The 26989-nt window shown below is 50.4% G+C and overlaps 12 protein-coding genes across 12 annotated transcripts; 5 read left to right on the top strand and 7 right to left on the bottom strand.

The window, feature by feature from the left end:
• Positions 1-1129: 1129 nt before the first annotated feature.
• Positions 1130-2071, bottom strand: BDV14DRAFT_210976 (aminoglycoside phosphotransferase family protein; the record flags this gene model as incomplete). The annotated part of the gene is made up of 1 exon (XM_073776003.1): positions 1130-2071. Exon 1 carries the CDS (start codon positions 2042-2044, stop codon positions 1130-1132), a length of 915 nt encoding a protein of 304 aa, XP_073624721.1. The 5' UTR covers positions 2045-2071.
• A 608-nt stretch (positions 2072-2679) lies between these two features.
• On the bottom strand, positions 2680-4811 carry BDV14DRAFT_203501 (putative ATP citrate lyase, subunit 1; the record flags this gene model as incomplete). The annotated part of the gene is made up of 4 exons (XM_073774295.1): positions 2680-3107; positions 3160-4255; positions 4314-4503; positions 4558-4811. The coding sequence occupies 4 exons, from the start codon at positions 4809-4811 to the stop codon at positions 2680-2682; spliced, it is 1968 nt and encodes a 655-aa protein (XP_073624722.1).
• Positions 4812-6224: 1413 nt separating this feature from the next.
• On the top strand, positions 6225-8882 carry aclA (putative ATP citrate lyase subunit (Acl)). Its single transcript, XM_073769829.1, has 2 exons — positions 6225-7057; positions 7118-8882. Exons 1-2 carry the CDS (start codon positions 6617-6619, stop codon positions 8132-8134), a joined length of 1458 nt encoding a protein of 485 aa, XP_073624723.1. The 5' UTR covers positions 6225-6616; the 3' UTR covers positions 8135-8882.
• On the bottom strand, positions 8394-9709 carry BDV14DRAFT_203503 (uncharacterized protein; the record flags this gene model as incomplete). Its single annotated transcript, XM_073774296.1, has 2 exons — positions 8394-9424; positions 9490-9709. 2 exons carry the CDS (start codon positions 9707-9709, stop codon positions 8394-8396), a joined length of 1251 nt encoding a protein of 416 aa, XP_073624724.1.
• Positions 9710-10779: 1070 nt separating this feature from the next.
• On the bottom strand, positions 10780-12131 carry BDV14DRAFT_210979 (uncharacterized protein; the record flags this gene model as incomplete). Its single annotated transcript, XM_073776004.1, has 5 exons — positions 11970-12131; positions 11669-11902; positions 11492-11613; positions 11059-11433; positions 10780-10976 (listed from the first exon to the last, which is right to left on the bottom strand). Exons 1-5 carry the CDS (start codon positions 12044-12046, stop codon positions 10780-10782), a joined length of 1005 nt encoding a protein of 334 aa, XP_073624725.1. The 5' UTR covers positions 12047-12131.
• Positions 12132-12267: 136 nt separating this feature from the next.
• On the bottom strand, positions 12268-13760 carry BDV14DRAFT_179889 (FAM50/XAP5 family protein). Its single transcript, XM_073769830.1, has 3 exons — positions 13386-13760; positions 12733-13330; positions 12268-12671 (listed from the first exon to the last, which is right to left on the bottom strand). Exons 1-3 carry the CDS (start codon positions 13622-13624, stop codon positions 12357-12359), a joined length of 1152 nt encoding a protein of 383 aa, XP_073624726.1. The 5' UTR covers positions 13625-13760; the 3' UTR covers positions 12268-12356.
• Positions 13761-13990: 230 nt separating this feature from the next.
• fip1 (cleavage polyadenylation factor subunit FIP1) lies at positions 13991-16177 on the top strand (the record flags this gene model as incomplete). The annotated part of the gene is made up of 7 exons (XM_073771584.1): positions 13991-14143; positions 14195-14247; positions 14298-15049; positions 15307-15311; positions 15683-15907; positions 16038-16096; positions 16153-16177. 7 exons carry the CDS (start codon positions 13991-13993, stop codon positions 16175-16177), a joined length of 1272 nt encoding a protein of 423 aa, XP_073624727.1.
• A 118-nt stretch (positions 16178-16295) lies between these two features.
• On the bottom strand, positions 16296-19401 carry BDV14DRAFT_210983 (uncharacterized protein). Its single transcript, XM_073776005.1, has 2 exons — positions 18679-19401; positions 16296-18627 (listed from the first exon to the last, which is right to left on the bottom strand). The coding sequence occupies exons 1-2, from the start codon at positions 19303-19305 to the stop codon at positions 16606-16608; spliced, it is 2649 nt and encodes an 882-aa protein (XP_073624728.1). The 5' UTR covers positions 19306-19401; the 3' UTR covers positions 16296-16605.
• Positions 19402-20154: 753 nt separating this feature from the next.
• On the top strand, positions 20155-21347 carry BDV14DRAFT_119913 (HNH endonuclease signature motif containing protein). The gene is made up of 3 exons (XM_073765876.1): positions 20155-20187; positions 20343-20494; positions 20555-21347. The coding sequence occupies exons 2-3, from the start codon at positions 20345-20347 to the stop codon at positions 21281-21283; spliced, it is 879 nt and encodes a 292-aa protein (XP_073624729.1). The 5' UTR covers positions 20155-20187; positions 20343-20344; the 3' UTR covers positions 21284-21347.
• A 914-nt stretch (positions 21348-22261) lies between these two features.
• On the bottom strand, positions 22262-23810 carry BDV14DRAFT_203510 (nucleoporin FG repeat-containing protein; the record flags this gene model as incomplete). Its single annotated transcript, XM_073774297.1, has 3 exons — positions 22262-23204; positions 23271-23669; positions 23740-23810. 3 exons carry the CDS (start codon positions 23808-23810, stop codon positions 22262-22264), a joined length of 1413 nt encoding a protein of 470 aa, XP_073624730.1.
• Positions 23811-24312: 502 nt separating this feature from the next.
• Positions 24313-26175, top strand: BDV14DRAFT_119920 (uncharacterized protein). Its single transcript, XM_073765877.1, has 4 exons — positions 24313-24831; positions 24926-24988; positions 25047-25915; positions 25977-26175. Exons 1-4 carry the CDS (start codon positions 24626-24628, stop codon positions 26162-26164), a joined length of 1326 nt encoding a protein of 441 aa, XP_073624731.1. The 5' UTR covers positions 24313-24625; the 3' UTR covers positions 26165-26175.
• On the top strand, positions 26113-26946 carry BDV14DRAFT_119936 (uncharacterized protein). Its single transcript, XM_073765878.1, has one exon. It carries the CDS (start codon positions 26239-26241, stop codon positions 26791-26793), a length of 555 nt encoding a protein of 184 aa, XP_073624732.1. The 5' UTR covers positions 26113-26238; the 3' UTR covers positions 26794-26946.
• The last annotated feature ends 43 nt before the right edge of the window (positions 26947-26989 follow it).

The raw sequence follows: 26989 nt of genomic DNA on the forward strand, positions 1-26989 counted from the left end.
GGGTGTCTTGTCTGAGTTCTCACTTTATCGACAACCAAGATGAATAAGAAGCCAATAGCTGGTCCGGATTGGGAAGAAATGCTTCGAGTTCTTTGTAGTCCCTTCTTGTCTTGATCTTAATTTTGAGGCTGTTGTTGAAAATGTAAATAAAGAGCTCTGGATGTATTTATAATTCAAAAAATTGGCTTACTCGGTCCTGCTCTTCTATAGCCCAGACGTACTTTCAGCCTCTTCACAACGACCTTCCTCAAAGCGACTAGCCCTATCTTCCACTGCAATACACCGCAGTCGCGTGTTGCAATTCATCAATCCTTTACAGCTAAAGAAAAGAAGAACGAACCATCAGTCTACTCTGTATCCTCCCATAACCCGACGATCATCTATTTCCGTCGCACTAAGACATAGTCTTCAATTAGCGCCGCGATCTCTTTGTCACTTGAGTTTTGAGCTTACACGCCTATCATAGTCCTTTTCCAAGGGACGGACTCTTCGCTGTTGACGGAATAAAGCGCCCTGTTGTTGGTCGCTATCTAGTCTAGTTCGGCAGTCCCCGGATGGTGGCTATGCTACCTACATACGCATACGCAGAAACCCAGCCCATTGGACCACCCACCGGTAGTAACAAACGTAGGCCCTGCGCCGCACGCGTAAGGTTTTAAAATCTTTGGGGCCATGATCTTCGTGTCACAAGGGCAAGAAGGAATCTCGAGGCTGCTTGTGCGGTTTTCAGGTGTTGTGAGTGGACCACCCATGGGAAAGAATGGGTTCACCAAGGGAATGCCTTTACGAGGTGTACGTGTGTCCTTAGGCACGGTGGTATCGAGCGCTGGTGGTGATGGCGTGGCCGTGAGGGGGCATGCCTTTCCAGATCCATATGCGGTGGGATAATGTCGCTGTTGGACTTAGGCAGCAGGAATACGAGGATATGGTACGCGTGGTCTTCTGTGCTATTGGGCTCGTGTTAGGGATGGGGGCAGACATGAGTTTTATCGATGGGATCGTACACGCAAGACCCTGTGGGAGGCGGAATGGACCGACATGGCGTGGTTCCTGCTCTCCGTCCATCCAGTCTAGGGCTTTTGTCACCTTTCGGGTTCGGGACCACAGCTTTTCGAAGATGAACTAGAATTCAAATATATTTCTTACCTTCTAACAGACTCTCCGAAACTTCCTTCCCTTTTTCATCCAGATTTGGGTACGTCTTCATCTTGCGCAGATCCCGCCAGAACTCCTCCGCCTCCTCATACCCGTCATTGGACTGCCTCATCCTCCCCTGGAGCAACTTCTTCCACTCATAATCTTCCTCCGTCCACCCCCACGAAGCAGAGACATACTCGTACCAGATTGGGTTGAAAGCAGCGAACTCCCAGTCTAGTATCCCAGCCAGCTTGCCGTCTTTGACAATAACGTTGTCGAGGTTCAAATCGCAGTGAGTGAGGACATAAGGTTTACATTTCGGGAAACGAGCTCTGAGGCTGTCTGAAGCCTTTGGTGGGACGTTGAGCTTCTGGAGATGGAGATTTATGGCGTCCCAGAGCTCAGCATCTGAGTGGAAGAGGCTCATGGGTTCCTTAGCGGGGATGAGCAGGGCTGGGACACAGGGCTCGCCATCAACATCTTGTATAGCCGGTGATGTTAAAGCTCGTAGTTGTTGTCGGACATCGACCAACTGGTCTGCAATAGCAGTCTTCTTTTCAATCGATAGTGAAGACCAGGCCTCTTCAAGCGTCTGTTCTTGTATCCGTTCAGTCATAACAAAGTAGCGGTTCTTAGAATCAACCCAGTCCCGAATGGCTCGTGGAACAGGGATACCAGAAGCATGTCTGGCGAGATACTTCAATGTTCTAACCTCAGCCTTGGGACCCTCACTTGGTCTCTCTTTCAATATCACGTCCGAGCCAATCGACCAAATCCCGCGCGTCGAGGCGCCGTAGAAGAGCCTCACGTGGCTTTCATAGTGACATTGACTCTGCAGCTCAGGGGTCCAATTGCAGGCCGTGCAGGGCTCGGTAGATGCCCATACTTTTTCTGTGGCGTCTGTCATGTCGAGTCAGTGGAGATCGGAGCATGGAGACTGGGGTGGCACGAGCTTATTCCGCTGCGGGGTGTTGATCTTTATACGACTGCGGAGGCCGGGGATCAATCGGCTTATTGGTCCCTGCAGGGCTGCATATCCTTTGGTTTATTATTAGATACTAAAATTCCAGTGTACCTTTGGCGCTTATTTAGGCGCGCACCGCCACAACTCTATACTGACCACTCTGCAGCTCCGGTATGTCCGGCGGGAAGTTCTGAACTCGTAAAGGTACGACTCTGCGGGAAAGGTACCTGCCGTATAAACGAGACCAGGTGACCTGTGCTCAGGGCAGGTACGATCAGTAATACTCGCTGGTCGCTCCTTCCATAACTAAAGAATATGATGAGGCCGAGCTCTTGAATTTACGGAAAGTTTACATACTCTGGCTTGCATGAAAGGGTCGACCGACGCAATAAATCATCCACGTTCGTGTCTCATCTAATGTACTTAACAGGGTAGTGGAAAAAAATAAAATAAATTGAAATGCATAACATAGGCCATCATAACTCCTGACGTATTTTATGAACCCGGAAGGTCGCTTGTGTCCAACACCCGCTCCCTCCACGAGAGAAAATGTGTAATAATTAGAAAAGGTATTAAAATTATACGTTAACCTCAACACGGCCCTCCTGGCCACCCTTCTGGAGGGCGGGAAGGAGGTACGTGATGTCGTCCCAGGGGTGGCGGTAGAGACCAGTGCGGAGTCTCTTCTGGTCGAGGTAGTGGGCAATGAGACCCATGCTGCGACCAAGGACGAAGAGACCGTTGAGGACACCCATCTTCATGTAGTCCTCGGACTCTTCAGCGGAGAAAGCACCGCAGTTGCGCATCAGGTCAACGAAGCAGACAGCAATGCATCCGTCGACGTTGAGGATGAGGTTGTCCTTCTTGGAGGTTGTGACGGTCTCGACGGCGATGGCGTAGTCGAGCAGCTTGGTGCTGGGGAAGTGCTTCTTGACGTAGTCCTTGACAAGCTCGACACGGAGATCGGGGTTGTTGCGGGACTTGATACGGTGACCGATACCGGGGACTATTCACATGTTAGCAAATTATTCCAGATTCGAAGGGCTTCGGGTACATACTCAGCTTGTTCTCCTTGCGCATAGTGTCGACGAAGTCACGAGGGCTCATGCCCTTGTCGAAAGCCTTGGTGAACTCCTCAGCGGCACCGTCCAGGGCACCACCAAAGCGGGAACCGATGGTCAAAAGACCGGAGACAAGGGCACTGATGAGGTCCTTGCCAGCACGGGTAGTGATGATGGTGTTCATGGCACCAGACACGGCAGGACCGTGGTCGGCGGTGAGCATAAGAACCATCTCCAAGAACTTGGTAGCGAAGCTGGGGAGGCGGCGACGGAACCACAGAAGAGACATGACACCACCGATACCAATGTCCTCCTTGAAGACATCGGAGATGGGCATACCGGCGTACAGAAGCTCCTGACCACGGTCGTCGGAGATGGTAGAGATGAAAGCAGCGGGCTTACGGATGAGACCAAGCTCCTGAGCCCAAGAGTAGTCCATGGGGACCTTAGGCACAGCCGGTTCAGGGCGAGGGGTGATAGCACCCTTCTGGACCTGCTCATCGTAGACCTTCTTGAGAACGGAGGGCATGTCCTCGAAGGTCTCGGGGACGAAAATACCAGCCTCACGCATGGCCTTGTTCTTGGCAACAGCAGTCTCAAGGTCAGAGTTTGCAGAGGCACCAGCGTGACCGAACTGAACCTCAGTCTTGAACATGCTAGCGCAAGTACCGATAGCCCAGGCGACGATGGGCTTGGTGATGGTGCCGTTCTGGACGGCCTCAATCACACGGTACTCCTCAACACCACCAACTTCACCGAGCAAGACAAGGATCTTGCACTCAGGCTCATTCTGGTAACGGAGAAGGTGATCGATGAAAGTAGTACCGGGGTAACGGTCACCGCCAATGGCAACACCCTCGTAGACACCGTCGGTGTTTTGGGAGACGATGTTGTTCAGTTCGTTGGACATACCACCGGACTTGGAGACGTAACCAACGGAACCCTTGCGGTAGAGCTTAGAAGCAACGATGTTGTCCATCATACCACCAGTGTTACCGATCTTGTAAGCACCAGGCTTGATACCACCAACAGTAGCAGGTCCAATGATAGTGATGCCCTTCTCCTTGGCAGCGACCAAGATCTCACGAGCACGCTGAAAAGAAGATTAGCACTATGAACACCCAATTGAACTACTCGCAGGAAAAACGTACACGCTCAGGAACACCCTCTGCAATGATGGCAATGGACTTGATCTGGGGGAACTGCATCAGCTCCATAGTAGAGCTGTAGACGGAACGGGAAGAGGCGAAGTTGACGACGGTGTCGACGTCGGGGTGCTTGGCCATGGCCTTAGCGGTGTCCTGGTAGACAGGGAGGAGGGTCTCGCTGGTTCCCCAGTACCTGAAAGTTTATTGTTAGCTGCTGTCCTCGCTACGGCTTGGCTGGTTGACTTACATCTTGCTGACGAACTGACCGCCGAATGTGTAGATGATACCCGCAACGGAGGGAGTGGTGCGCTTGCAGATGAAGTCAAAGTCCAGCATACCCTGGACAGCTCTGGGCTGCATGCCGTATACGAAACATCTTGTCTTGTTGTGGAAGAGGGCATCGGCGAAGGGAGAGCGGACTCGGCTGGGGGGCTCGAAGCGGGTGATGTTGTCGTTGGCGTTGGCACCGTTGGCGGTGCTGACCAGAGGAGCGGCAGGCATGGTGGGTGGTGGTCTGTCGAAGCAATTGAAGTCAGTAGGGGTAACAATTTGGTTGCATAGCATGCAAGACATACCTGTCAACAAAGTTTCGTCAAGAAGAAAGAGGAAGAGTAGAAATTATTAAGGAATTAATGAAGAGAGATGTTCTTGGGAGGGGAAGGAAAAGCTAGGATAATTCCAACCAAGATGGAGAAGGACGAGGATGGAGGAGGAGGATGGGGAGAGATGGGGAGGTAAAGGTCAAGGAGAGATGGGAGGAGAGAATCAAAAAGGAGCCAGGTTTGAGAATGAAGAAAAAGAGGACGATATCGGGAGCTGAAGGGGGGTTAAGAGGAGGATTACTGAATATTATTATGGAGCTCGAGATGTTAGAAAAAGATGTACCGTATCGACCGCCGCAGAGACCGTACAGTACGTGACAATACGATGAGGGTCGGGATCCACCCACAAGCAGTTGGGGATGCAGAATACACCGACAACTCAGACTTCAGTCCGGGCTTCCGCTTTAGTTCTATGTCAATAATGACGAATTGACTTTTAGATAACCATGGAGCCGAGAAATTCAACTGCAACATGCTTGGACCGGAAAAGTTGTTGGTGATAGCATGGTAAAACTACAACTCCGGGGGATTTAGTGCTATATCGACTACCGAACAGGCTTCGGGAACCGGAGTGTGAGCCTTCTTCAGCTCCGTGAGTATGAAAATCTATATCGGTCGAGAGGGCAAAAATGGCAAGTGGTCACTTACCCCTACGTAGAAAATATTGTGTCATTTGATGGTGATCGTTCTTGCCGTTACCCTGAAGAATCTGTCATGAAAGCCGTTGTTGAATCGTGCCCGGGCCTACATCGAAGAATCCAGCATTTGGTGGATACCCCAGACTTGTTGGGTCCACGATTAGATACGCCTGGAACTTCCCCCGGAACTCACAACTGAACATTATTATTAGAGAATCAACTTATGCATAAAACATCTAGAGTTACAAGAGGGATCCCGTAAGCTTTATTATTGTCCCGAGAACTGGGAACAGAGTAGTAAATAGTTGCGATCCATGGATATTCCGAGTTGACTCGGTGTACAGGGTCTGGTGCCCCTCACATAGAGCTTCCAGAAGCTCTGGCCGAGGCACGATATACATCATACCAATATACCACGAGATATAGTCCAACCGCCCATTCTCAAATTTACTAGTGCTATGCAAGTTGCTGCCAACAACAAGTCGAGCTATCAGACTCAACAAAACGCGTGGGATGGAGAGTGAGCAGCAGTTGCGGTGGGAACAGGTATTCAGGCTACAGCGTAGGGCGGATACTGAGACTAAAATTACCGAGCGGGCGATCCCCAACGCTATCTCGGTATCGATAAAGCTCCAGTAGGAAAAGTTCCTCCCGCCCAACAACAGCGCAGAGCTGGAGCTGACCGTACAACGAGGGGCCTAATACCCCACCGCTCTGCTGTTGCGCTGCTTCTGAACGGTATCCATCGGTATCAGAATCGCCAGTACGGCCTCCGTTACCAGGTACCGCATCAGCACACCTTTTTTGTTTCCCCCTCCTCAGCCCCTTCACCATAATTTATCTTCATCTGAAAGGCCTTTTTTTCCGCCGACCTCGCAGACAGATTATTCTCACGTCCCTTCCTGTCTTCTTCTCTTCCTCACTCCTCCTCTCTTTCTCCTCCATATACTCTTCCTAATTGTCAATCGGGGCTTGCTTCCCATATACTCTTTTTTAACTCCTCTTACTCTCTACCGTCCTCTTACCTTCCACCACCTTCCCCTCCACCTCTACCTACACATACACAATGTCCGCAAAGTCAATCCTCGAAGCCGATGGCAAGGCCATCCTCAACTACCACCTCACCCGCGCCCCCGTCATCAAGCCGACTCCTCTCCCTCCTTCCAGCACTCACAACCCTCCCCCCAGACTCGCCTCTCTGTACTTCCCCGACGACCTTGCCGTGAAAGATGTTCTCGACCAGGCGGAGGTTACATACCCGTGGCTGTTGGTCCCCGGCTCCAAGTTCGTGGCCAAGCCCGACCAATTGATCAAGAGACGAGGCAAGAGCGGTCTGCTCGCTCTGAACAAGACCTGGGCTGAGGCCAGGGAATGGATTGAGGCTCGTGCTACAAAGGAACAGAAGGTCGAGACTGTTACTGGTGTCCTCCGCCAATTCCTTGTCGAGCCTTTCGTTCCTCACCCCCAGGAGACCGAGTACTACATCAACATCCACTCTGTCCGTGAGGTAAGAATTGACACCGCTCAAATTTCGCTATACGCCCAAAACTAATATAATATTGTTTAGGGTGACTGGATCCTCTTCACTCACGAGGGTGGTGTCGATGTCGGTGATGTCGATGCTAAGGCCGAGAAGCTTCTTATCCCCGTCAACCTCAAGAACTACCCCTCCAACGAGGAGATCGCTTCCACTCTCCTCAGCAAGGTCCCCTCGGGCGTCCACAACGTCCTTGTCGACTTCATCTCCCGCCTCTACGCCGTCTACGTCGACTGCCAGTTCACCTACCTTGAAATTAACCCTCTTGTGGTCATCCCCAACGCCGATGCTACCTCCGCCGACGTCCACTTCCTTGACTTGGCTGCCAAGATTGACCAGACTGCTGAGTTCGAGTGCGGTACCAAGTGGGCTGTTGCCCGTAGCCCCGCCAACCTTGGCCTCGCTGCTGTTGCCACTTCTGACAAGGTCAACATTGACGCTGGTCCCCCTCTGGAGTTCCCCGCTCCCTTCGGTCGTGAACTGAGCAAGGAGGAGAAGTTCATCTCCGACATGGATGCCAAGACTGGTGCCTCTCTCAAGCTCACTGTCCTCAACCCCAACGGTCGTGTCTGGACCCTCGTTGCTGGTGGTGGTGCCTCCGTCGTCTACGCCGACGCCATAGCCTCCGCTGGCTTCGTCAGCGAGCTCGCCAACTACGGTGAATACTCTGGTGCTCCCACCGAGACCCAGACCTTCAACTACGCCCGCACTGTCTTCGACCTGATGCTCCGTGCCCCCGTTCACCCCGAGGGCAAGGTTCTCTTCATTGGTGGTGGTATTGCCAACTTCACCAACGTTGCTTCCACTTTCAAGGGTGTTATCCGCGCTCTGCGAGAGGTCGCCCCTGTGCTCAACGAGCACAAGGTCCAGATCTGGGTCCGTCGTGCCGGTCCCAACTACCAGGAGGGTCTCAAGAACATCAAGGCTGTTGGTGAGGAGCTTGGCCTCAACATGCACGTCTATGGTCCTGAGATGCACGTCAGTGGTATTGTTCCTCTTGCTCTTCAGGGCAAGCAAACTGATATCAAGGAGTTCGGTTCTGCGTAAACAAAAAGAGGGGCGTTTTCTGATCTACATAATTTAATTCTACACGAAATTTATTCTCAACGCACGGCATGACGGTTTTCTGCATTTCTTATCAGTTTGGTCTCTTTTCTCTAAATTCAAGGTAAAGACGATTGACAAAGATGATATCTCCTTGTACGGACTTTATTGCTCTTAGAAACACAATAGAACCTATTTTCCAATAACTATCTAAGAACATCTCCAGATTCCCGGATATTTTCATAGGTGAGTGCGGCCCAAGCTAAGTTGTGTTTGCATTGTCACTTCCCTCAATTCCTTCCTTGATCCCCCGCAACACCTTCAAGACCCTTTTTCGATAATTCAGTCCACTTCGGCAAAACCAATGCGGATCAACAGCCAATTGCTCAAATTCAAGACACAGCTTCGCCCAGTTAATAGAGTGTGCACTTGTAGAAGCAGCTAAGTCGGCTATCTCGAAAACAAGATCTGGGTTACATCGTCCGGCCCAACAGACAGCCGGTATCTTCCACTGAAATGCTTGAATCAAGTTATCAAAATCATCGATCTTTTCTTGAGGCGGTGAATCACTACGGTATATCACCTCAATGATTTCGAGCGCGATATCCAATGGCACATTGACATTCGGGGAGGCCATTGTCACAGTTCTCTCCTTCTTCTTCTTTCTCGATTGTTTGCCACCTTGCTTTTGAATTCCGGGCTCAGGAACGGGTTCCTTGGTAGCCCGCTTGATCAGTTCCTGGATCTCGTGTATCCAGAACGGACTCCCCTGCATATGCCAGATGCCGATGCCGAATTTCGTTCTGTACCCATAGAATGGCCCAGAAAGCTGGGCAGCCGGGATCTCGTCGTGCCGTTTATCGCCCCAAACAGGTCCCTGCTCGAAGCACCCATACATCTCCCAATTGCTCCCGACAGCATGCACGGATTTGAAATCGAGGTGCCATCCTGGTCTGTTTTTCTCCTGCCTCCAGAAAGACTCAGCGGCTTGTATGAATGTGCGCAGGTTCTGGCTCCCTTGGAGTCTGTCTTGCCCTAGGACCCGGCCTGCGAGCTTCCAGCAGTCCAGATGGACGGGGTACCCGGTGCGCTTTTCAACGTCTCCGTTTTGATCTGTTCCTAGTATATCTGCCATGGCATACGTGACATTCCAGCGGTCCTCAACTTGTCCCCTAGCATTATGCAACCGGGCTCGAAGCGGATTGATCGGGACAGGGCGAGGGAGAAATCTGCTGCGCGACCCGTATGCTATTCCCGAGAGGAAGACGTTGTCCGATTCTGGCTCCGCGAGAACTAAATCAATTAGTCACGACGCGATTAGGCCATCTAAGGAAGCATAGGTCAAGAATTGCACCTACTCGTCCTGTAATAAGAAGCCCACCGAGTCCGACTGTCGAATGCCATTTCTTCCACTTCTGCCGCTGGCACAGTCACAGATCTCCTGTTGCCGTCGGCTCGTTTTCCAAGGGTTGTCCAGCTTTGGCGGCCTCGCAGGCCGGTGTCTTTAGTTGTGGGGATGCATGCGGCGCAGAGGATACAGCGGATCTCGAGTTCGGGGTTCTTTTCCCCGTTAGGCATTCTGAGGAAGCTTCAAGGATTTGAAGTCTGATGATAGAGTGGGGTAGATGGTTCGTTGTCTTTTGTTTATCTTGATGAGTACGACGGGGAAGATATCCGCCTCGTCCTGAGTGAGAGTCGGAGTGTTACTCCGCGAAGTGAGATTAATGGATTTGAGCATATTTATATTCTTTGAGGTCAGACGAGAAGAGAGCTCGACTGATAAATAGTAATAGTAGCACTACGCTTACAAGTGCCATCTAAATCTAGGTATGTTAATAGTCATCACAAAAGTAATCTGAAAGTAAAGTGAAGTATGCCTCGTAACACTCATACAAAAGTACCATACACCAATACACGTAACCAGAATACAAGCGTCCAAATAAGCTTAAACTTAAGATCGAGATCTCAAGGTCCACACAAGCTCTCCAGGTCTCCAAGATCGCATGGGGCTGCCTGTCAGGTTGCGGCGATAAAGTAGGTGGTGGGTGACGGATGTGACTCGGAGGCGGGTGGATTGGGCTGGGCGGATAGAAGGATGTTGGAGTGCAGCCCTGGTGCTTCCGTTTGTCCGAGGCGGGTACGTATAAATAGCGTGGAGCCCTAGTTGATTTACTGCAGGATGGAGGACGAAGTTCGGACATAATTCGATCGATAAGAGATTGCGCTTGGACTGAGATTTGGGCTGGCTTTTGAGGGTTAGTCTACCCAGGATCTTTTTTGCTTTGTTTGTGTCGCTGGACTTGTAAATGAAGAGAAGCTTCTTTCACGATTATGACCCTAGCCTCAAGGCCGAACTACATGATGGGGAAATGGTAGGTATTTCTATTCCTCTTCAAGATTCATTGAGGTATTCGCAATGATAGGCCGGATGATGAGATATATATTCGCTCTCAACTCGTTGCTCACATTCTCGTTTCTTCATGCCAAATATATATACTTGCCCACAAACTCGGACACCAAATATATATATCTTGACATAGGTATATACCTAAAAAATGATCATCGATATATCGACGCTCCCCAGAAATCCTTGTCAATTCAATCTGCTGTCAAAGAATGATGCTATACCTGGTGCTCCATCCGTCGGTCTATGATCTTGGACGTTCAAAGACTCGATGAGCGCCATGCTGGTGACGACTGTCCATGTATCCCTCAGTAGGTGGACGACTAGTGTGGAAGCGTTCGAGCATTACGCTATCATTAGGTAACTGCGACATCCCAGTAGAAGGACGTGAGTGTCCGGCGAGTCGGGTGCGATGGCTGGGTGTAGCATTTGGGGCCTCGCCTGCGGTGTGTTAGTCTTGACGTATATCTGAGTGGGGAGTAAAGACCTAGCGTACTCCTTCTCAGACCAAGCACGGGGCGACCAGGGGGAGGCATCGCAGTTGTATCTTTCTGCTTTTGACCCTTTGAGCTCCCTGTCCCACTCCGTTGATGTCGGTGAAGCTGCTCCACCCCGTCTAGGTCCACAGGGTAAGACCTCTGTTGGAAAGTTGACGGTGTCTGCGGCGGCGCTGAAACACCTATACTGGGTAAGACTGGATTGGTCGGGACGTTTCGTGGAGCTTCAAGGGAGTTGATCGCTTGAGAAGCAGCAGCGGTTTGCATCTGCGATCTCATGGCTCGAGACTTAAGGACATTGTAGAGGTGCGTGATCTGCGTAAACTTCTTGCATTTCTCCCGATACATATCTGCGAGCTCTTGGTTTTTCTTGCGTAGTTGCTCCTGCGCTGTCTGCATATCTGGGATATAGTATTAGGCAGCATACTCATCGATCGCCGGGTGGATCAAGGTACGAACCAACGAGCCTCGTTTGCAACGTAGATATCTCCTTGTTGGCATTGTGAATCACTTTGTCCATCTGGTTGTTAAGGTTCGCATATTTATCCTTCACTGTTTTGCCTAAGACTTCTTGGTAGACACTCGAGTGTTCATCAGCGCATTTCCCCCGAGAAAGACGACAAGGCAAAGGCATACGTCTCTTGAGTCATCTGATACGTCCAGAATTGTAGAGCCCGCCCGGTACATTCCATGATAGTATTTGGATCCAATCCACTGAGCACACTTGTCTTGTAGTCCTCTGTCAGTTGCAGAACGGTTGACACGGCATCGTCTGGGTTGAGGAGGGCCATTTCGCAAGCCGGACAGCGTCGTTCCCCTCCATAGCGTGAGAGACCGGATGTTTCGGCGCACTGCAGACAGAATATGTGCCTGAAGGCTTAGCAATTTGGCTCCGTCACATGCAACTGATGGAATTTCCGTAGTTTGCGATACTTACGAACAAGTGGTAACGACTGCTCTGTCCTTCAGGGAAACTCGACATGAGAGGGAATTGCATCGTAGATATGAGTCCATTATTTCCGAAGCTGGTATGTCGAAGCGAATGATGAATGTTTCGTGGAATTCTCAAGATTTTGACAGTGGTGGGAACTGAGAGAGGGTGAGGTTGTTGTCAAGGAACGGGAGAGACAGCGCGCCTGCACCTTCAACTACAACACATCAAGTCGAGCCCACCTCGAGGAATACGCAGAGGAGTATAATATGATTGGTCGAGTAGGAAGATTGAATTCATTTCATTGGGTATCTCATGATATATAAAGTACTTTTTTGCTCCAATGCACCCGTCTATAAACAGTGATCTATATTCTGCTGTCAAACAGCAGGCTTAGAAAAAGAACGTGTTTCCCGAGGCATCGCGTCTGGTCGTACGCATCTTTTCTTCAAAGTCCGCACCTGGCTCGTACTCTCTCCACAGACTGGCTGGGAAGATGTGTTTGTTGCGCTCGTACCACCGCCTATCCACAACCTTTGTTAACGTAGGGTCCTTGTCGCCTCCTTCGAGTTCGGCGTTACTTGGTCGATACATGGGATCATCAGTTGGCGGAGGTGGAGGAGGCTTGTTAGAGTAGTCGAACAGCAGTCCACCGGTATTCGAGAAACTCGGGACACTGTTTGCAATGAAGTAGTAGAGCTCGTAGTGCTGGACATGGCAGTTAGTAAGGGATCATGGCCGTACTGAGGAACGGTGAGGAAGAACATACATGAGGGATAATAACTTCCCCCTTGACAAGCATCAAGTCATCAACGCTCACTCGAGCCCATTCTCGGCGGTTGAACTTTCGGCCCTTCGACGCTCCGCTGGTATTGCTGACACCCAGCTCGGCACCCACTTTTCGGCATCGGTCCAAGAGCAACCAGACTTGATCTCCCTTCTTGACCTTCGCTGTTCCAGCGGGTATATTTGTTCCATCGTAAAATATAAATGGCACCAGGATCTCGGTATTCTTTATAGCATCCTGTATGACCAGGAACTCCTTCCTCAATGCATCGCGAGCTTCGGCCTCCGCCTTGAGCGAGGCTTTCGTCAAGGTCTTCGGGGGAGGTCGCGCCGTGGGATTCGGGGTGATGCGACGAGATTGCGGTACCGAGCTGTCGTCCAAAGGTGTACCGGTAGCAGATCGCGAGATGCTCAGTTCGGCAGGTGTGGGAGTTGAATCTTCCGTTCCCTTCGACTTTCCTTTCTTGAACACTTCCTCTTCTTCCTCCTCTTCATTATCGTTCCCGAAGGATAATTTGCTCTTCGCAAGAGGCTTCTTTTTCTTCTTCTTCGGCGGTCCCTCGCTCCGTGACGTTGAATCTCTATCGATAGCGATTAGCGCAAATGCTCGAGTCCGTAATGGACGGCTTCACTTACCCGTCAGTTACATCACCCCCTGAAGGTGTTGCGCCTCTCGAAGTACTAGATGTATATCTCCCTAACGACTTATCATGCGCCTCGCGCTCTTTTTGCTCTAAAACCTCTGCTCGGCGTTTGCGGAAATCGGAAAGATGGACAAGACCGACTGTTTGCGATTTGAGGAGATCTTCTGCGGAGGCAGTCTGGCTCGTGAATCGTGGAGTTGAGCTCTGGCTGGACTGTTCAGAGGGCGGCATTTTGGGTGCTGGATATCTTTCGAAGGAAGGTCTGCGGAGACGTCAAGCTGCTTGAGTTGCGCCGCCTCTTACATGAATCGGGGAAGAATGTATCACGTGACTCCATTCATGCACGGGTTCTTCAGGCACAAAGGCGCTTTAAAGGTTATAGAACTCAATGGTCTGAAAGCACAACTATTTTCCAGAGTACCACTAGCTTGTGTGTCTCAGTGAGTCAGTTCTAGACTGCATGTCGTGAAATACAAGAAAGCGCTCTGGAAGGACAAACAAAGCAAACATCTCTCCGCAGCAACAAGGAGCAGAGCTCCGACATTTTCAACCTCACGTTCTGCTCGAATTCACCAATACTTTGCTTAATCGCACACCATGGACGAATCAGAAGATGATCTCTACGACCCTGTTGATGTGGTACCGGCTACCCAGCCCAGCGATCCTCGAAGACCGCCGGTCGATGCTTCGATAAACGACTCGAATGATGTGGAGGAAGAGGAGGAAGAGGAGGACGAGGAAGACGACGATGTACGTTGCGCATAACCTCATAATACCGGACCTGACTGATATAGGATCTAGGACGACTTCAATATCATCACAGAGGCGCCTGCCGACGCGCCTCCTCCAGAAGCGTAAGTTCAATCGCGTTCATGACGGACCGCATGTGCTAACCGTCGCGCAGACCACACCCTCGCCATGCTAACCTCAAATCCGATTCTCAACGTCCTCCATTCGTCGATTCTCTAACAGCGCCGAAATCCCAGACCCCTACATTAACACCAAAGCCCGATACCTCAGCCTCGATACCCGCCGGAACAAGACCTGTCTCACAGAAACCCGGGTCGGCATATCCCCCAGTCCACGCTTCCTCAATCGATGTACATGCGAACCCTATCCATCCAGCCACCGGAAAGCCGGTTTTATTGACGGATATGGACGTCGACTTCCCCGAAGATGACAAGCCATGGAGGCGACCGGGAACGGACCCGACGGACTACTTCAACTACGGATTTGACGAGTTCACATGGGCAAGCTATGTCTTGAAACAACAAGAACTACGGAAGGAAGTTGGAGACCAAAAGCGACAGCTGGATGATATGCAGAGTTTCTTGACAATGGGTCTACCGCCGATGCCCGGTGCCCAGCCGGGAGCTGGACCTGCAGCAAGCGCACCGCCTCCGATGCCAGGCATGCCCGGGATGCCGGATATGAGCCCAGACATGATGCAGGGTATGTTGGCATCAATGATGTCGCAAGGGATAGATCCTGCCTCAATGGATCCCATGGCTTTCATGCAGCATGCCCAAGCCATGATGGGTGGTCAGCCTGGCGCGGGCGGTCCACCGCAGAGCCAAGGCGGATTCGGAGGCCAAGGTGGTGGTCAGGCACAGATGGGATACGGAGGAGGTGGTGGCTATGGTGGTGGTGGAGGAGGTGGTGGAGGCCGAGGCCGCGGCAGGAGATGGTAGTACGACTCTGGAAAGCCATTATTTGACGGAGTAATTGGTCATGCAATACATTAATGCTCATGATACGAAAAGAAAATAGCTCACTGAGTGGCTGTCGTAGCTAAATGAGCTCCTGGTAGGGTGAGTGGTAGGATGACTGGTTTATCTATGAATCATCTTGATTTGGTCCAGCTCGTGGAGCCAGTCCCAAGCAGAAAATCACTAGATACTGCTGCCAAATAGTGATTGTAGTTGCAGAGGTAGATACCCTCGGCAGTCGTGGAGAAGCTGGAGGTCTTGGCATTCTGGAAATTTCTCGCGAGTCCAGATTGGATCTTCTTCCCCAGCTCGCCGGCTTGCGCTTTTCTTCTCTTTCGCTCCCACGTCTCGATCCATCCACGCCTGTTTCTCTCGCATCTCACGCCTTTTCCCGGTCTAATCACCTTCACACACACACTATCTCACAATGGTACGTCGATCTGATGACTCCTCGATAGTCTCGTGCGCGTCCGACAAATTTTCCCCATCAACGACTCAACCCCTGCATCAACAACTCCAGCTTCACGCGCGGCATTCGCGATTAGAAAAGCAACTTTGCTAACTTGCAACTGGGCTATAGTCTCTCCTCCGCAACGTCAAGAGCCTTGCTCCCCTCCTGGACCGTGTCCTCGTCCAGCGCATCAAGCCCGAGGCCAAGACTGCCTCCGGTATCTTCCTCCCTGAGAGCAGCGTCAAGGAGCAGAACGAGGCTAAGGTCCTCGCTGTTGGCCCCGGTGCCGTTGACCGCAACGGTCAGCGCATCCCCATGGGTGTCTCCGCTGGTGACCGTGTCCTGATCCCCCAGGTACGTTTTTAGTCGTGCGCCACGTGGAATGAATCGAGTTTGGACATTCGATATGCGAGAACTCGGTTTCATCGTCATACATATTTTGGAAATATTGGTGCTATTGGTGCTAACGTTGTTTCTGTTTTAGTTCGGTGGCAGCCCCCTTAAGATCGGTGAGGACGAGTACCACCTTTTCCGCGACTCTGAGTATGTCCTGCCTTGCCCTTTGGTATCCGCAAACAAAGTCTAACAGTGACATCTAGGATCCTCGCCAAGATCAACGAATAAATGATCTAAATTTAAATCGAGCCCGACTTTCTCAACCGTTTCGTTCCGCTCGAGCCGAAGCATCCGAGCCCGAGTCGTTGTATTATACCATTTGACAAAATCATGATCCTCAACGCTGCAGCCCCATATAAAATCTAGAAAAGGGAATTTGAATGGTAACGGGAGGTAATTTTGCTTGCCGTTATACTCCTCGACTCCCTGGGATATTGTTTATTCTTGCATTTATTGCCGAAAGCGTGAAATGACTTGACTGTTTTGCATACTATTTGATTGCTGTATTTCTAAATCTAGCTCTTGTCAAGCCCGTGGCTTGACTTTATGGGCATGATTAATAACACCGGATATCTCTCCTCTTTAACAATACTCTCCTGATGAGTAGCTGCCTGCAGCTTGCCCGTCCATATATTGACCGACGGACTCCCTAGTCCTCACTCAATCTCATCATCAAACCGTAACGCCCAATCACACTGCCAATCCCTTTCAATCAACGACTCAACCCTCTTCAGGGTCTTATCCCCCAATAACCCCCCAAAGAGCATCCTACGCTGCGGAACTGACATCTCAACAAACCTCGATATAGAACTAATCCCAGACTGACAACCATCCCTCTCCAAAATAGCAATAACAACCCTCGCAGCAAATGGATTCAATCCCGCTCTCCTAAGAAAACCCTCCCAGACACTCTCCTGCGCGTTCCCCAGGAGTCCAACAAGCTGCGGCTTAGGATTGATGGGCGTGAACGCATTATTTTGGGGTAGGTTTCTTGGAGCCGGTATGGCGCAGAGATGTTTATGCGCGAGTGCTAGTATCCAGGATGTTATTGACTCTGGTGATGAGGGGATGAGCAGGGGTGTGACGGACGCATAGCCCTGCCCTTGTCCACCACGGGCGTTTGAAGTCGATATCGATAACGAGGTACAGAATGCAGAGAGGGAAGTTAGCGATGTTAAAAGGGGTTTATCTGCTGAGAGGGTGGGGTTGGCGTCTTGGGTTCGGGATCTAGGCCCTTTTGCGTTGTTCTGGTCTGCGTTTTGTGTTATTAGGATGTAGAGCTGTTCGTAGCGGGTTGAGAGGGTGAAAATCGTTTCTCGGAAAGGGGACGTTATGCTTTTTATATTGGGCACTAATGTTCCGGGCGATGACGATGACGACGACGATGCCAGTGCCACTGTGGGTTTGTGTCCTGGTAAGAAGAGTTGCATCGTTGCTTGCGAAGTTGCAAGTATGAGGCCGGTTGAGGGGGAGAGGATGATGTCTGCTTCCTTTGGAAGGGGGTTGAGAGGTTTCTGCTTGTATAAACGTTGATGCTGTGGTGAAAGTCTTGATTGCCGTTTTGAAGGGCTTTCAGTGTAGTCTCGATATATTAGTTTTGGTGGGTGCCCAGAGCCTTCGAGACATTGTATGACCTTTGGATGCATTTTTAGGAGTGCTGTGGAGGTGAAGAGTACTAAGCCTTCGTGGTTTGTGCCGACTCGTGGTGCTTGAATGACAGGGAGCGAAGGCGTTGGCGCAAGTCTAGTTGTAGATATGTTTGATTTAGGCTGGTATACTTGGGACTGACTCTTTGTGATAATTTCTGGCTGCTCGGAATTTCTTGCATCTGTACTGCCGAAGTAAGGGCTCTTCTCGGGCATCTGCCTCCTTGGTGCTCTTCCTCGTGTCTCTAGGAAGGATGACAGTGACCCAAGCTTAGGGCGTGCTTGTAGACTATGATGTTCCTGGCTTGCGGTTGGCTTGTGTTTAGCAACGCCCTGTCTTTCTGGGCGTTCCGACTGGGATTTTCGGTCCGGTATCCTTTGTAGTGGAGGGAGTTGCTTTGAAGCCGTAGTAACTGGATGCCTGGGCAATTCCTGAGATGAAGGCATATGACTTGTCCGAGGGACTTCCAACGGTTCCATCCCTTTGGAGCTTGTCTTCAAGTTGTTCGTTCGTCGCTTCTTGCTGGTTTTTTGCTCAGTAGCAGGCATCGTGCCCTCTGGCGTTCGTGCTCTGAGTCTCTTAGCTGGTTGGGTAGCATTGTTTGTGGTCCCTGAGCAGAGCAAACTGCATGTCGGAGATTGATCAACTTCATCACATATATCTGCAGATATGGTACCGACTCTGGACGTTTCCAATTCGTTACATATGTTCATGGTCTTGGGATCCGCAGCTGTGTCTAGTTCAATCGGGTTCATTGACGGGGTACCATAATCCACGTAAGTTCTGTTTTTCTGTGGTATTTCTCGATCCAAACCCAAGGACATCGGCCTTTCATTCTGGGTATCGAGGATAGCTCCCCCGGATCTAAATCTCGGCGGCGTCCTGCGCCGACAATATAGATCCACATCCACCCCCGCAGAGGAGACCGGACTCGGCAGCATATATTCATCGAGAGCAGGCGTAGGGCTAGGAGGAAAATATTCGGTGTTGAGCGGAATAAGGATCGGTGATTCTGTATTGACTGGGTTACTCTGTGTTGAAATATGTTAGCTAGAAACGACGAGCATTCTTATGGGACTTACCGAACGTTCATCCAGCAAACATCCCAGGATAGCTTCAAGCTCTTCTGTTGACGGTTTGTCGTCTTTTTGAACACACTGTATGATCGAGAACGCGCCCTTCGACGCCTTGAGCCTGTCCCTCTTGACCTGCTCCAACAGAGAAACTCCATTCCTCCTTATATGGTCAAGTGGACTTGGCTCGTCGAATATCTCAATTGGTTCATGGAAACCCCCCAAATCCATATCTCGAATTGAGTACCTCAGAGACTTCTTCGAAAGCCGAACATCACTTTCCCTCTCCTGAGAGAACACGACGGGCTCGACCTGCGCATCTTGACAGCGCCTAAACTCCGGTAAAACATCATCCCAATCAATAACTATCGTATCCGTTTGAATTTCACGAATCACAGATGTCAGGAACCGAGCGGCATCTTTCGAAACACCGAGTTTCTCTGTTCGGAGTCGCTTGTCGAGAGTAGACTGGGCATTGTATAGGCGAAGTTTGAAGTCCGAGATTGTGTTCTGGAGTAGAGAGATATCTTCAGAGCAGAGCTCGAATGTATCGTCAATCTGCGAAAATGGATCAACAGCTGTGTACTCGCTAGCGATTCCGTGAAAACGGGCGTAGGCGAGGAGGGAGTGGTCCATTTGGGGTTTGCTCTGGGAAACGGGGATTGAGGATCATTAGGTTGGTGGAACTTATAGAGTGATTTGAAAATGCATTGGGCAGGAGTACTGAAACACTGTACTTAGAAACTGCGGAGTGTAGATGTAGGTACATATGCGATAGGTGCCGGAACGTGTAGAGCTCGTAAAGTGAGGACCTGTGAATTCCCTGTTGCGGTTGGCTTTGCCGCTCTCAAGGTAGCCTGCCATCACCCCTGCTTTGCTGTGTCTCTTCAGCTCTGATAATGGACTGGATCTGGCTGGCTGCCTCAAAGGGGCAATAATCTGACAGTTATAGATCTACTCCACCTCTCATCTGGCGGCTGTCCTTTGTGTGCTGTTACTGAGTCTCTAATATCACCAGGACTTTGCATCCCAGATTATCTCGTATTGAAAAAGCATGTTTCTAGGAACTGCCCAACTAGAATCAAGTCCTTCCCAGCACAACAATTCTAGTATTAGAGTTTTACTGAGACGTAAATATCACCAGGATAGGCGTCAGAAGATACCGAAGACTGACAGCCAATGAAACCCGTGCGGCACAGCCATGACATGATAGTCAGGAAAGAAAGATGTTTCAAATGTCATATTGCCAAGACTGGTAAAGGGGACGACTATCATACCGAGCGCATCTGTAGCTGATTGATGAGGACGAGCACCAAGTGTACGGCGATCGCGTAACTTCCGGACTATAGTTGATCAATATCGGATGCCAGTACGCCGACAAGGTTGTTAGTCATGTAAGATGGTTTGTTGGCCGCGCAACCTGCGACGGAGCATTACGTCTTTTTTCCTGCTGCAGGCTACCTTGAAGGGAAGGAACGCCGCATACCGTCCCGATCTTGTCAGCTGCTGTCGATATAGGTGAGTTCAAATTACAAGTGGATTAACAATGGTAGATGAACGTGTTGACCGGAGAGCGATGCCTCCGCCTCCGTCCCCGCCCCCATCGCAGAGGCGTCGGTCGACCCCGAATTCTGCGAACGAGGACAATCTGCTAACTTTTTCCCGAGCGCAAGCTATGTCGAATACGTCTAGCTCTCAGCTCAGATCTGATGCTTATTCGGCCGCAACCCGATTGGAGGTGAAACGATTATCAGGCGACGCTTGTTGGGCCTGCGGAACCTTAGCCCCGCAAATCGCCCATGTAATTGGAAAAGAGGATAACCAGGTAAGTAGTATTCTTCCTGTGCTCTTTTGCAATGATGTGATTAATCTAACAATTAGACAGGTTCCCCTATGGATTGACATGTCTTTGCTCAACTTCTCCTTGACATCGGCCAACAATGGGATACCGTTGTGTCCAACCTGCCACATCGAGTTTGATCGGTCTGAAGATCCGGGATTCATATTCCTTCCTGTTGACATCCCGTTTTTCATAGAGTTTGAGCTGCGAGACCGGGAGAGGAGAGAAGTAGCAGAAAGAGACGGGAAGATTGTTCAACGCGAAGTACCTACAAACATTATGTATGTGGACCATCTTATCCGCCAACGAAGGCTACCGGAAGGTTCTACCGGAGGCCTTTATCAGCCCATATTCTTGAAGCAGTACTTGTTGGGTGGGAGGGTCTCCCTGGAAGATCTCGGATTGTTGGAAACTAAGCAGTGGCATGGCGCCCCCATGGCAAGTTTGCGGCGAGGCATTCTGGCATTAGGCAGTGGACGCATTTGTACGGTTGACGAAACTACAGTGAATGATTTGCAGAGGTTACGAGACCTCTATTTTCGGGCACAATTATCGAGGCCCTGTATCACAAACACCCCTTCAAATGTTCCGTCCCGAAAGAGAAAGGCGGATGACAGCGTGGAGGGCAGTTCACCCAAAAGGGGCGGTATAAATGATTCGCAAACCAGGGCCAGTGATGCCATGGCTACATGTCCAGAAGGCTGGACGCTCGGTCCGCATTATACTACCTACCAAGTCTGCGAGCGGTACGCTAACATCCTTGCCCACGATTGAGACATGGTTTTATTGTAGAAATTTCCGCTATATATCTATACAACCAGCGGTCAGCCAATCGATGTCGGTCTCGTGCGCACAGTCGCGATACTTATGGAGTATGAAGATTCGAAATGACAATGCTTCTTAAGTAGTATCATCCATTGAACATCCAGGTAATTTCGGTAGTATGTAGATCTCACTTCGACTTTTGCTGTGTTAACAAATCCCAAAGGGTGTTCAAAGGCTGTCATTCCAACCGTCAACTTGAGCCTAATCAAAAGTACTTCGTCCGTAGTGTTATTTCAAAGCTATGAGTGTCTATTAAGACTAACCCATCGCGAAGGAATCTGAAGGTGCTGGGTCTTTCGCTGTTGCTACCGTCTAAGCATATAAGAAGACGGGCCAGGTCGCCATTATACCTCGTCACCACCATCAGCAACCCCTCGAAAGTTTAATAATGAAGATATTCAATGAGGATTGATGTTATAAATACACAATTGATAAAGGACATTGGCACTGAAGGCAAGAACCTTCTGCGAGGTTCTCAAGTATACAGATGTAGTGTGAGTAGTCGAGTAATTGATAGGGAGTTGATCAGGGAGAACCTTGGATGTAGCACGCTGATGGAATTGCAAGTGGACATGCGGCCGTTTATGGCCTCACTAGTGGTCATTTCTAGCGTTATTCCCACAGATCCTCACCTTCTAGTTGTAAAGTTGACGCCGGAACGGACCTCTACTCAACTTGGTCACCTGTATTACACCGTCGAGGATCCGAAAGAGTCTAGGTAAGTCGTTCTTAAGGGTAACATGATTCCACAATTACAAATGATGCCAAAGAAATAGGTATATTCTCCTGCTTATTCTATAAGTCAAACGCCATATCCAAAGTCACAACAAGGCACATGTAACTCGCCGCTCCTTGAAATTAATATCCAGATTCATATGCCATCATAAAATACAGGAGAAACTCATCATCCACACCCTTAATCTATGTCTACCTCAGACCAGAGGGCGCGCCCAGCACGACCTCTTGCGCCTGCTCCGTGACAGAACCCAAACGGCCTGCAACACCGATAATACCCGCCTCCACATCACTCAAAACAGCAGCAAGGTCGTTGAGAACTGACTTTGTCGCTCCGTTTCCATTGCCATCGCGACTTCGCGAAGTCGTGAAGTCGTGGATCTGGCGTTCGAGAGTGGACTCGACCCCGTGAAGGTGGTCCTCAATCTCCTTCAGATTACGAGTATACCGCTCCAAAACCACGCCCATCTCGTCAGAGCGCTGCGAGAAATAGTCCACCAAGTTCACTGGTACCCCGTTGATGGAGTTTGAAGATGAGTCGCCTTCGACGTTATCAGGGAGGGCGAGTGTGTTCTTGCGTGTTGAGCGTAGCGGTTGGGAATCGACCTTCTGATCCTGGGCTGACCACCATCCGGAGCCCCCAGTTGATTGGTACTGCAAAGGCAGTTTAAGAGTATCAATAGCGCGGAAGGCGACCTGAGCTTCAGCTGCGTCCCGAGATACGAGACCACGCAGCTGGTCGATGTCGCTGGCGTCGTTTTCTAACGCATGCTGCATCGTTTCCAGTTTGCCCTGAACATACTCCACGTCATTTGGTATTGTGGTTCCTTGAGCAGCAACTGAGGGGACTAGGTTGGCAACCTCGTTGCACATATTGATCTGGTTGAGGATAAAGGTGTCGAATCGTTCCAACTCCGCCTTGACCTCATCGGCACAGCTCTCGAACTTTGTGGTAGGCAGAAGGTTGCTAATGTCTACTTTGACTCCTGGGATAACCGTCCCAGCCCCGGCTGCTGGAGTTTGCTGTGTGGGTTGTTGTGCGGTGGAAGTCTGATTGCCGAAGAGCGATAAGGTTGGCTTTTGCGCCTGTTGCTGCTGCTGCTGTTGTTGATTGGCATTTGCGTTGGTGTTTCCACTTGAAATAATGTTAGCTTGACTTGCTCACGCATGGAACATGCCCATAGGTCTGCGAGGTACTTACAAGATCCCGGTGCCGGTGGAAGTCGAGCCGCCTAAACTGAACATGGGCTTCGATTGAGCTTGACTTGTGGAAGCCCCTCCTGCATTACCGAACAATCCTCCAGTGGTACCGCTTTGTGTAGTCGTGGTGTTGGTCCCAGAGGTGCCCGAAAAGAGGCCGCCAGACTGGGGTTGAGATGCGGTGGTCGTGGTGTTGCCGAACAATCCGCCGCCCGATGTACCACTCTGTGTTCCTCCGAGCCCGGAAAACATGTTTGATCCGGAAGGTTGCTGTGTGTTTGTGGTCCCTGTGTTCCCAAATAGACTACCAGCTGGCTTGGATTGCGCCGCGGTCGTGCCGAAGAGTCCTCCAGATGCGCCCGTTGAGGCCGGCGTGCTCGTCTGAGCAGAACTGCCACCACTAATTGAAAGAAGGCGAGAACGTTAGAAGACAAAAATCAGCAGCATAGTGCTAGATTGAGGGGACTTACAAGAGAGGATTGGCGGAATTGGTGTTGATGGAAAGCCCGGTTGAGGGAGCTGCGGGTTTTGAAGAAAACATTCCGCCGAAAGGACCAACAGATTCTCCCTTCTTCCGTGGAGTGGACGCGATCGGAATGAGACAAATAAGATCCCCGCTCCAGCACTTTTTTGAGGGCGCGAATCGGTGGTGCAGACAAGCTGGAGCTGATGTCGAAATTTGGGCAGAGATTATTATTGGCGAGCGTCTGCTTTGCTTGGAATTGAAACTACTTTGGGTCTACGGGTCTAGCGCCATTCTTATAGGAAGGCGGTCATCATTCCCAACTATAGTCCACGAGACTTTTACAGTATTTTAGCGATAGGAATAAAAACTTGACACAATGCGACAGATATTTATTTATTTTTGGAGATTGATTGGCTATGTCCAAGCTGGTAGTTAGTTGTAGGCTATCTGGTAGCTGTCGAGCGCCATTGTTGTTGCTGGGCAAGCTGTGTTTATCCGGACCCGAGGCATTCTGCAGGGAAAGATTCGCCGGCGCTAACAAACTACTTCTGGAGCTTATCGATATCAGTAGTTTGGACTTCAGATCATCATAGATGCTGCTGGATAGCCTGTTCCGCTAATAACAACCTGTACCTGATAGCCTCACCCTTCCTCAGGCTGCCAACTATAGACATTGTTCCACGGATCCTCGTCCAACAGACACTGCAGGCCACAAAGAGCCAGGCTCCGAGTATCAACTCGTTGATATTTTCTGTACATTGCGACTGTGACTTTATACAGATGCATCTCGTCTGGCCCCCAGATCGAAGAGAGGACATAGGAAGGAACACAGTAGAAGCGCAAGACTCTGGCTGTTGGCGGATCTCACCCAGCGCGCAAATTAGAGCAGAATGGCGGGGGATCAGATGTTGAGCTCTGAGCCAGTCCGCCTCGCCTCAACTGATCTTGACCTCACTCAATCCTTGACTTCCACTCACAGTTCCGCTCTTTCTCACCCTGAGGCCCCAGAACAAGGCCAACAGGATGAACAGCAAGCCAATGAAGTCAAGTGTGGGCAGAGCACTGGCGACTTGACCTACTTCAAGAGTGCCGAGTGGTGAGTTTGATCTGAAGAGCTTCGTGCTCATTCTTGCTTCACATGGGTGCAATCGGGATCACTTGACACTACGAGGAAGCTAATGACTCTGTAGGTCCCCAGATGGCACCACAATCCTCACAGACTCTTCAGACTATCATATAAGGACCTACATTGTGTCAGTTCATTTCTTCCTCAAGAATTAACGCTAGCATGTCTAACGGCGGACTATGCAGACCACCAGACCTCCTCGAAGAAAGAGCCATTCCTCATCGATTGTCTCCTTACTCTGTTCTGCCGTCAGGAGAGCCGACATATGCGTCGGCCTTCTACCCCTTCTTCTCGCTTCAGGAACCGTCCTCCACTTTGTTTTTGTCGTCCGTCAGAGACCATCCGATTCGCCTATCTTCTGCTCTAGCGCCAACCTCGGTAGCAACATATTCCCTTATCAACCCAATGACCGAGGCTTTCATAACGCCTCATTGCATTATATACCCATCTGCTCTGTCTGGAACTCAGTTTCTCACCGGATCAGATAGCCTGATATGTCTTTTCGATATCTCCCGCCCGGGAAGTGAAGGGCCAGTGACATGGATGCCGACAATACCCAGCAAACGCAAACAATCCGTCGGCGGAGGAGTAGGAATGAAAGGTATAGTGTCTGCTCTGGCGGTTAGCCCGAATGACGATGGAATTCTGGCGGCCGGCACATTCTCACGGAATGTTGGGCTGTATGACTCGAATGGATCGGGACAGTCACTGGGAACTTTTAGTATCTCAAAAACCGAAGCGGATCGCCATATTGGCGGTTGTGGGGTCACTCAACTACTTTGGAGCCCATGTGGGCGTTATCTCTATATTGCCGAACGCAAGAGCGGTGGTATCCTGATCTATGATATTAGAGTCACCGGACAACTCCTGGGATGGCTTGAGGGGCGCAACGCTTTTACAAACCAAAGGATGAAGATCGATTTGCTTCCAACAGAGCAGGACGGCGCGCACGAGATCTGGGCGGGGGGTACGGACGGCACGATGAGAGTATGGCAAAATCCAACACATACTGCTGGTGCACAGGAACCAACCGGGCATTGCAAGGTACTTGATGGTAAGTGTATAACAAACCGGGTTCAAAGATGGTCAGTACACTTGCTGATACACCAATGCAGGGTCTCTTAGCAGTACTGTCATGCATCCCTTGGGCAACATCATAGCCACAACTTCCGGCCAAAAACATTACAAAGACCAGTTTGATATGAGCACTCAACCGAGCAGAACAGCGGATAGTTCATTGGACATTTGGTTCCTTCCTCACATACCTGGGCCGCCCGCAGCCTCATTCCAACCTTCACCCTAGTCTTTTTACTAGCGGGTTTCGATCATGGAGGATATTGTGTTAGACACGTCTCAATCGGGTGATAATCGACAGCCATGAGGCGAAGAAGATTCGTTCTCGGATCACCAGCCAGACAGTGTCCGCCCTTCTGTACGATCGATGGCGCTGGTGATATGGATTGTTCACGGCACATTACAGATAGGAGTCTGGACTTCCTTTTTATTGATGAAATTAGACGATTCATTAAAATAAGCAGACTTGTCCTTTGCGGCGTTACTTGGCTTTGTCGGCTTGCCGCAAAGGGTGACCTCGAGGAGCATGAACACAAGCTCTGGTTGAGGATTCTAGAAATGAAGCTTTGGGCGCGTTGCTGTTGCGAGCCATCCATTGGTCGACCAATTTCTATCCTGGGCGATGAGAGAGCCCTATTGAGGATGCCAAGCGGTCTCAACAATAGAGACAACGAATTGTCTAAAAAGGCCTCATCTATTCATTCACAGCTGCAGTCGTCATTATCAACCACTGAAGTCGCCTATTGTTCACACGACACTAGTTCGAGCCCCTTCCATCATTCGAAATTCATAACTGTCAAACTTCACCAGGCTCCACATCGACGTTGGTTGCCTATTAAAGTTCTTGCCATCCTGTGAGTCTTGACTTCTGTGAAGTTCAACTCCTGCTTCACACCCACCAAGTGAAGATATCGAGGAATGTTGCAATCGAGGAACCGGGCAGTGGATACTCAGCTCCCCTTATCATCACCCTCTTTACCCGAGGGTTCTATATAGTCTCTCAGCCCCCTTCCCACAGCTCAAGGTTCTTCATCCTCGCATAGTCCTTCGTTTT

This window comes from Aspergillus stella-maris (assembly GCF_047715825.1).
Source record: "Aspergillus stella-maris strain CBS 113639 unplaced genomic scaffold BDV14scaffold_60, whole genome shotgun sequence".
NCBI lineage: Eukaryota > Fungi > Ascomycota > Eurotiomycetes > Eurotiales > Aspergillaceae > Aspergillus > Aspergillus stella-maris.